The sequence below is a fragment of the Branchiostoma belcheri genome, unplaced genomic scaffold (assembly GCF_001625305.1).
Source record: "Branchiostoma belcheri isolate BF01 breed outbred unplaced genomic scaffold, Haploidv18h27 scaffold42, whole genome shotgun sequence".
NCBI lineage: Eukaryota > Metazoa > Chordata > Leptocardii > Amphioxiformes > Branchiostomatidae > Branchiostoma > Branchiostoma belcheri.
In genome coordinates this window covers 1,597,296-1,606,591 of record NW_017804043.1, presented here as the reverse complement: position 1 = coordinate 1,606,591, position 9,296 = coordinate 1,597,296, and the positions used below count along the sequence as shown (strand labels likewise).

General features: G+C 38.7%; 1 protein-coding gene across 1 annotated transcript in view; it reads right to left on the bottom strand.

Moving 5' to 3' along the window:
* Positions 1 to 976: 976 nt before the first annotated feature.
* LOC109478133 (integrin alpha-8-like) overlaps positions 977 to 9,296 on the bottom strand; it is a 22,448-nt gene continuing 14,128 nt past the window's right edge. The window contains exons 18-30 of the mRNA XM_019779622.1: positions 8,894 to 9,016; positions 8,550 to 8,617; positions 8,052 to 8,199; positions 7,595 to 7,672; positions 7,202 to 7,281; positions 6,683 to 6,772; positions 6,356 to 6,479; positions 5,722 to 5,898; positions 5,292 to 5,402; positions 4,487 to 4,594; positions 2,695 to 2,805; positions 1,824 to 1,949; positions 977 to 1,329 (exon numbers count right to left, since the gene is read on the bottom strand). Of these exons, the coding sequence (XP_019635181.1) occupies positions 1,132 to 1,329; positions 1,824 to 1,949; positions 2,695 to 2,805; positions 4,487 to 4,594; positions 5,292 to 5,402; positions 5,722 to 5,898; positions 6,356 to 6,479; positions 6,683 to 6,772; positions 7,202 to 7,281; positions 7,595 to 7,672; positions 8,052 to 8,199; positions 8,550 to 8,617; positions 8,894 to 9,016 (1,542 nt within the window). The 3' untranslated portion in view covers positions 977 to 1,131. The remainder of the gene's footprint in view (positions 1,330 to 1,823; positions 1,950 to 2,694; positions 2,806 to 4,486; positions 4,595 to 5,291; positions 5,403 to 5,721; positions 5,899 to 6,355; positions 6,480 to 6,682; positions 6,773 to 7,201; positions 7,282 to 7,594; positions 7,673 to 8,051; positions 8,200 to 8,549; positions 8,618 to 8,893; positions 9,017 to 9,296) is intronic.

Here is a 9,296-nt window from a genome sequence, read left to right as displayed (position 1 = left end):
TACAAACATACTCAGCAATATCTAGTTTGCAATATTTCATTCAACAAGTTCCTATAGTCGCACATTGTTCAATAAAATCTCTCTCAAAGTATCACCGGTAGTAACGCAGTACAAAAATGCAAGATAACGAAAATGTCTTCAATACCAAATGATTTGTGAAAGCTCAAAAGTTAAAACACATCTAGAGCCACCATTGCAATGCACAAGTGATCATATTTAAAAGAACCAATACATTTTTATACATTTCATAGCCTATAACGTTACATGTATGTAACGTTATATTTTATCGCAATATAATGACTTTTATTTGATTAGATCTAGATGATTGGAATATCATTATTTTGACTTCGCAAAATACATAAAAACATGGAATGCAACACAAAAATATGGAATGCAACAACTTTTACACATGTTAAACCCAACGAAAAAGCAAAATTTCTAAGTTTCGCCACGGAAATACGAGTGATGGTCGACATTTACAGAGCATTTCTAATCACTGACCTTAGAGACTTGTATCATTCATACCTACTATTAACGTCTCCTAAAAACTGTCGTAAAATTACTAAACAGATAAGATAACACTAAACCATTCCTCTACCTGCAGCTATAATCCTCTAAGTTATGCCACGTTACTGGGCAAGAAACACGAGATAGTCCATAACTTGGGAGGCTTGCGATAAAGATCACGATATGATGTGAAAAATTGCTGTATTGTCTTGAGTTAGGCGTGAGAACTGATGAGGAATGTCTACGTTCCGAATTGGCTGCTAACTTTACTCGACTATCATTTCATAAAGACTCCTAGCATCACGTCGGCAGAATGTACTGCACCTGAGCGAAACCCTGATTTTTGCGGTTTTCGTTGGATTTTTGATCACCGTTGCATCAGAATTATGTCCGTTGCAGACGATTTTTTTCCGACACAACATTTGGAAATTATAGACGGGATGTTAACCTTATATGTGCGAAGACGACCTTATATGAGACGTTCTGCCGAAGTGCTATGCACAACACATTGCGGGCTTCGCGCAGGTGCAGTACGTTCTGCCGACGTGCTTTAACTCCTACCTATCATTTAGACTGTTCAGTCTCGACCAATCACGTACAGTGTGTCAATTCAAAGATGATGGGTCAGTAGTAACGGTCCCTAAGATTGGTCAGTCTTGTGTCCATCCAGTCCCAACAGGACATGATACCTGACACCAGCCGTTCCCAGCGTTCTTTGCAAAAATCAACGACGCCATTTTCATCATCATCATCGTCGTCGTCGGCGTCCAAGTACCCGTTATAGTCCATGAGCTGCTTGTACTTCCGTTTGAAGAAACCAGCCTGAAAAAACAGAAAACAGATATTCATGTAACTTGATTTATGTAAGTCAAGTAAGTCATCTGTCATGTTTAGGTATCATAATGATAATCACACTCTTCATACTATAAACCATGATCAGTTTTTGTAACTCCTTTGCATTGCCTTGCTATAATTTGTCATAATTTGTTATAATGTGTTATAAGTTGCTTAGTTCTTTATGTTAGTTAGGTGTCTTAATGTTAATAATGAACATAATGTGCTTTTAATTTTGTATTCTGCACGCGGCATGACCGATTGTGTCACCGCTGTTAAAAAGGTGACGAATAAAGTTCAAAGTACTTACCTTCCACACCTTTATCAATTTTGAATTTACCTTATTATTTTGTAATCTCCATATACCATTTGTACAAGTTTTGTTATTCATGTTTCATTTTACTATGTTATGTTGACCCCGGGAAGAATAGTGCTTAAGCACTAATGGGGATCGAAATAAACAAACAAATAAACAAACAAACCTTCCACAGCAGGAGCACGAGTAGGATGAGCAGTAACAGCCCGCTCATGACGGCCAGCACGACTACCCAGGTCTGCACGGACCTCTTCGCCGCAGTCGGCTTCTCAGGGTTAATCGGGGTCACGATCTGGACAACGGGGAAAAATTTAGTCTCCACCAGACTCCGTTTACAGGCTGAATAAACAGCAGAAATCGGCCTAAAAAGGGATATCATTGGCCAGAGGAGATGGCTGCCAATAGAGGCTCTATTTTGCCTGGAGCTTCTATATTGGCGGCCATCTCCTCCGGCCAATGATATCCCTTTTTAGGCCGATTTCTATTGCTTATTCAGCCTGCAAAATGAGTCTGGTGGAGACCAGGAAAAAATATGCATACATTAGGCCATAATGACTTAATGAAATATTTCCCTTGGAGGAATACGTAAACAAACGTAAAGAAGCAAAGAACCTGTCTATATCATATATTGAACAGAAAATGCAGTGGAGGAAGAAATGCATTTTATTTGTCATTGGCCTCATTATAGCACCAAAAGAGATAAGTTTTTTTGAAGTGGTCGCCAAAATCTTCCCTAGCTTTATTCATCTTCCCAGCCTACAAAAAAAACTGCATTTCTATTAACACCTCCCAATTCATACATCTCGCAAAATGTCGGGTATTTCTGACTCCACTGCACACAGAAAAGAAATCAAACCCAACAATAATGTATCAAAAGTAGCATTGGTATTACTTTTACTATCTATATTTTTATTGTATTTTATTTTTATATTGGTATTACATAATTTATTATCATTTTTACTGCTTATTATTTTTTTATCATGTTCTTGCAATTAGCCCTCAGACATGGATTTGCAATAAACGTTCCTATATCGTACCTGTGCGAGTGACGTTGACATGGAAACGGGCTGTATGTGGTAAGGCATCTCCAGGACTTCGAACACACCGGTGGACACAACGTCTCTCTCTATGACTTTCCTCTGCACGTCCTGGATATAAATACAATTTGAAAACATCTTTTTACAGACATTCCCAAGTGAGATAACGATAAAAACTTGACCAATTGCCAGCGCGCACCGTACGATATAACAGAAGCACACTACCTTTTCCACATTTTAAACAAGCATGTATAGTCTGCCAGTTCTTATTCTCTATGATTTAAATTATATATGTAATGCACTGTTTGTTTTAAACAGTGCATTACATATATCAAAATAATATATTACATATATAATAATATATTACATATAATATATTACATATATTTTACATATATTAAAATACACGGAGTGACGTTCAGGTTTTTAGCTATACAATAATTGTTAAACGCTCTAAATCACACAATTCAGCCTTAATGACTGCGAAGTGATGGTGATGTGTATTGTATTGTTGTGCTTTTACATTTTTTATGTTTGAATTGTGTGTTTGAATAAACCAATGACACATACACAAGATAATAGTAATTCAAGCACGGCTACGAGTAATGATAGATTATAGAATAGGAGAAATTGACAATGACTTTGCGTCAATGAAGGTTAGACATCCAGGTAATGAGATACACACGAAAACAGTTACTCATTAAGTGACTGGATGGATTTTTAAAACTCCCGGTAGAGGATGCTACTTTGTCTGACAGTTTTCTAAATCTATTGCTTGAGTAACTGTTTTCTTGCGTTTCTCATTACCTGGATGTCTAACCTTCATTAACGAAAATCACTGCCAGTGTAGCATATCTCCCATTCTATTACCTAGCAGTACACGTAGCTGTATACAGATCTATGTTAGGTCGTATACTCGTACGGCACCACTTGTGACAAGAAAACCTTGAAAGTTCTGTGCTTGAAACTTTTCGATATCAAGGAAAGAGATCAAAAACGAAAGAAGGCTATGACCCTCAATTTAACTTAAAAGAAGACGCAGGATGCGAAGTAATTTACCATCAAGGCCATGACAATGTTTTAGGGAAGATGAGACGTTTTGTGTCACATTTAAATGAACATGTTGTTTACTTTGAAGGATCTAAGAAACAAATATAGAATGGTGAGATACTTGACTACCCCAAGGCCACTTATTACGTGTGGGAGAAACGAGTTGCTTTTACATGAGCATGCTGTTTTATTTTAAGGATAAAAATGAATATATAAAGGTGAAATAAGTAGCCTTCAAGGCCACGAAAAGCTGTATGGAATATGTGTGTTTTGCACTTACATACGTATGCTGATAACTTATAAGAACTTGAAGATAAAAATAAATATAAAAAGGAGAAAGGTTAAACACGTCTTTGAAAGACAAGATCAGGGACGGTGGAAGACAAATGCGAAGAAAGAAAATGCGATCAATCAGACTACGCTTTTAAGTAAAACTTGCATAAGGGCACTTGTATTGTCAATGTCAATGTTGGAAAACTGATTGTACAGCATTTCATCATTCAAGTGTCAGATCGTGCATCTAGTGAAGGTCAATCAGCTCGAAACATTTATGTCTGTTGCAGGGGTCCACAGAAAAAAAAGGTTATAAGGGTAGGCAATTCTTTCTAGGGTCGGTCTGGAAATAGGAAACACAACATTTTCTCCTAGGCCAAAGGAGTTATTTACCTACCTACTGTTTCATGTGCACCTTTAAGGCTAAGTAGTAGAAATGTAGGTACGTGTGAGATGTGGAGTTTCTTACGTGGCTGTCCAGATGTAAAAACGACGTGAGTCGCACGATGGCGATACTGTTTCTCTTCAGCGGGCCAAACAGACACGTGATTAACATGCACCTGGACGTGGTGCAATCCTGGAAGGGTCAACATCAAAATAAAATAAGTTCCTATCATTGAAAATATCCATCCGTCTGGTGTATATCACAGACTTAGTAGAATAAAAATATTCTTCAATCAGTGACGTTTTTATAAAGGTAAAAACAAGTCATCTCCAAGCAGATTCAGTGGGGCAAGGGGACTTTATAGGGCAAGGGGCCTTGTTGTGTCCCAAACCGTGCCTTGTCCCAAACCATGCCTGTTGTGTCCCAAACCGTGCCTTGTCCCAAACCATGCCTGGGCACCGGGTTTGGGACACACGGCGCGTGTCCCTAACCGTGCCTGGGGCAAATCTACATTCTGGGACACGCGGGGACTGTCCCGAACCGTGCCTGACCGGGCACAGTTCTGGACACACAAGGGCCTTGTCCCATTCCGTGCTTTGGGGGTGGATCGTCCGCCCCACAACTGACGGTACCCTCACGAGACTAGGTCACTCCGTGATCAAGATGTACAGTAGACAACGGAAATTTTGAGGTACGTTTTTTTCATCTTTATAAAAACATCACTGATTTAGGAATATTCTACTAACTGTAATACTAAGTTCCCAGTATTACAATTTTAATCTTATGGAGTACATCATTTGAGGAGAACAACAGCACGATAAAAGAAATTGAGAAACGATGGAGTTGTTAAAGTCGGATGTTTGAATCAGCAGCGAAGTACGGGTCTCACCAACTGTTCTCTGACTGCGGCTTTGGACACTTGGCGACGTTTTCTCGTCCGCAACTCCTGCAGTGGCGGTTCCGTGTCGCTAGGTGACGCTGTGGCGGAAAGCTGTCCGATCTATAAAAAGAAAGTCAGAAATTTCTTCAAGTTTTCTTTCGACCAATATTCTAAAGTTAAAAAAACATTGGGAAATGGGGTAAGCTTCATGTTAGGTTGGTTAATTAGAAACGTTATGTTTTCAAACCGAGCCAACTGTTTAGATTTATGATTTAGATTATTTAGATTTTTGTCTTTACACGACTTTACCTTTTACTTCATATGTATGTTTTTATCACCTCTATTCTTTTTGAAATGAAATAAAATCATTTAAATAAAGTTACTTGTACTTTAGGGGGTAGATCTTTTAGCGGTAAAATTTCAAATGTATTCAACATACCTGGACAGACGTAATGTTGAACTCTGATAACCCCAACATCCGGGTCACGAGACACTGCCCGTCCCCTTCCACAGTGATGTTCCCCAGGGTGATGAAACTAGCGCCCCCTACCGTTTTAACCGGAAAGTACACCTTCAGCTCCGACTTTCCTATTGTGCTCGGACCTGTACTTAAAATCTGAAGAGCAACAAAGAATACAGTTATTAGAGATAGATACAATATGATGTTTAATAGTATCCCATAGGTGTAACAAGTCGTTCGGTGTAATGTAGCCAGCTGCCGCCGCGCCGCGTGCCTGCGAAGCTGGTGTGTTACGCCGAAGGGCGGTTATACTGGCTATACAGATACAGAAGCTGGTGTGTTACGCCGAAGGGTGGTTATACGGGCTATACAGATACAGAAGCTGGTGTGTTACGCCGAAGGGTGGTTATACCGGCTATACAGATACAGAAGCTGGTGTGTTACGCCTAAAGGCGGTTATACCGGCTATACAGATACAGATACAGACTGATAATGAAATACAAAAATGTACTTGATCAGTACAAGGAATTATGATATGTCTAACTCCTAGAATCCACATTTTTCACGTTTACTTTAACATACAAACATCATTACTATCGAAAACGTATTTTACCTCATAAATGTGTGTGAACTGCGGTTTCGGAGGAGGGGGCACCGTCACTGGTCCGCTCTCGTCACTTTGGTCCTCCGTTTGTTTAGTTTTCATCTTCACGATAACTTGTTCTGGGATGGAAACACTGCAGACATAGAAACTCACATTTCAGCAAATTGTTTATAAGAAATGATGGCGACATTATATCCATCATTCAACAACAAAAGACTACTAGAAGAAGAGAGCAAATTATTGACTTGGTTTAGATACAAAGTGGTACAATTTTATATTACTAATGTTGTAATTTTGTATTCTAAATAAATAAACAAACAAAGAATAATCACATACCCCCGGAGACCGACATTAGCGAAGGCACGCACAGGTAACGTCAGAATAGCTTCATTGTCAAAACTCGTGGTCTGGTCTTCTACGTTGGAACTGCAGGAACACAGAAACAAGAAAAGAGTTTTGAGAAAAAAACGCAAAAATCTGTCAAAGAAACATTACAATTGTATACAGCCACAAAAGTCATTATCTATTAGAAAGAATAGATAATGACTTTTTCTATACTTCTAGCACAATGTGATAGAATGAATGATGACCTTTCTTGCACATTTTTACCACGCTGGGCTAAGTACAGGTCACAACAAAACATGATGAGCAGATAAAGTCAACAGATACAAAAGGACACTAACTATCGTTAGATAAATTCAACTTCTCGCTTTTCAGTTATAGTAAAGATAAAGGAACAGATATGTTTTTCGATGGATGGTTTGTTTTGTTTAGTTCCATTAGGAATGTGAACTTTTAAAGCACAATATGATAGTGTATAGTACGTAAAAACAACTTAGAAAGTTGTCAACTTACCTGTTTGCTTGCACGACGAATGATACAGAATCATTCATTCCACTCAGTCGAGAAACGGACAACCTGAGATATATGCCGATCTGTGGGACAGAAATATTAGATTCAGTACGTTTTACCATAACATTCCAGTGTTGCTTTATTAAAAAGCACATTGTCCTGCGGGCATTTTTTCACATTATTTTTAAGTGATGGTTACGTTTTTGTTAACTATTTTAAATTGCTTAAATGACGTTTCATGCAGTTTATGTAATGTCCCGATATCATTTAAGCATTTGGGCTGCCAAGACTGAAATAACTCTAGAAAGTGGTTAGCAGACCAGAGTGCTAAAAGAATCAAAATGTTCATTAATAATAAGGATAATGATAATAAATAATAATTGATATTATTCTAACCGTCTCGTTTGCTTCCATGGGGTTTCCCAGTTCACATTTCACGACGCCAAAGTCGTTGGTACAGGAAACCTGGGCATCCTAAAGAATAAAAAACAAAAAATCAAAATGTATCTATTCAAAATACATACATTGACTGATTGAGCTATAGATGATGATCATATACATTTTCCACGTTTCAGACCAATGAAATAAACTTTGATCTGGAGTAGGTGACGCAAAGCTCTTCTCAACCACCAACATGTTCAAGGGGGACTGTTAGGTTCGTTAAATTCAGGAAGGCTCTCTATGGGCGTCAACTTCGGAAGCTTCCCAATACATTTGCAATACTCAAACACCTAGCGGACGCTATTACATGTAACAAAGCTTGTGACTTTTAGTTTACAGCGAAGTACTAGTAACCTGTAATAGACTTTTCAATTGCTAGGCAGATCTTTTTTTACATAAAAATAGACAGAACCTTAGACTTCTTGTGGAACCCGATGTAGTCCACCTCGTCAGGCACGTCCATGGTCATGACGGCCTCGTAAGCGCCCTCTCCGGCGTTCCGAACTTCCACGTGCATGATGAAGTCGTACGGCGTCCCGATCAGGATGTCTTTCCTCTCACTAAGAAAACAAATCAAATCAACTTTATTGCTTTAACAACTCAACAACTGTAACTGGTATAATGTATGGCAAAGAAGAAACAACTATACATCAATTATATATATACTAAAATACAATTTTAACAATGACAGAGCTAATCCACAATGATACTAGCTATACTAGATTACTATTTTACCAAAGCTTAACTATTGTACGTTTTCTTGAGGAGAGTATCATTACATTCTATAATTCAGGACATGTGTCAGTTATTTATAGTTATTTCATGTAGATGCAAAAATTTGCATGTGTCAGATATCAGAGATTTCATAATGATATCTTGTGGCCAATATATATCGGTCGTGAGTTCCTACCTGGAAACTGTTATTCTCAGGTCGGTGTCGCAAATGTTGTCTTTGCCACAGTCCTTCAGGATATTTGTCTGAAATGTTGAAGAAATTAAAATTATGTAATTGTCAAACGTGTACATGCAAAGTCAAGTGTCAATTCAAGAACATCTCTATTGTTGTACCTACAAGAGATACAGCGTGGAAAAGGCATTTGCCTGTGACGACAAAGCTAAAAATACGATTCAGATAAAGATTTCTTGATATTGCTTATGTAATGAAGAAAAAGGATCAACAAAAGTTAAAACCTTTTTACACAGCAACACATAAAGCTGCAGTGCAGTTTAGAACCGCTGAGAGGCGCTACAAACCTGATCGGTAACAGTGTGCCGTGCATGATGGTCCAGTATGGGAGGAAGGACCGCTCCAGGCCGGTCATCCAGGCTGTGTGTGACTGCTACCTCTATGGGCGTCAACTTGTCACGGAGGTCAGGCTTGGGGAAAAAAAGAAAGAGAAAGAAGAAGAGCCATGCATTTACCATTATAATGACAATGACAATGAAGTTTACTGCATATTTATGCCCCAATGTGGCTAAATGCAGTACGTTGGTTACAAATAAGAAATAGGAAGACTGTGCTAAGTTCTATCTACATCTAGGCTTTACACGTTTCTTCTATCTTCTTGAGACATTCGAGTTATTCTAGTTGTCAGCTCTAAGGGACAGAACGATATTTAGCGGGGGGGAGGGCCGGTCGGTCTGGGGGGGGGAGGGG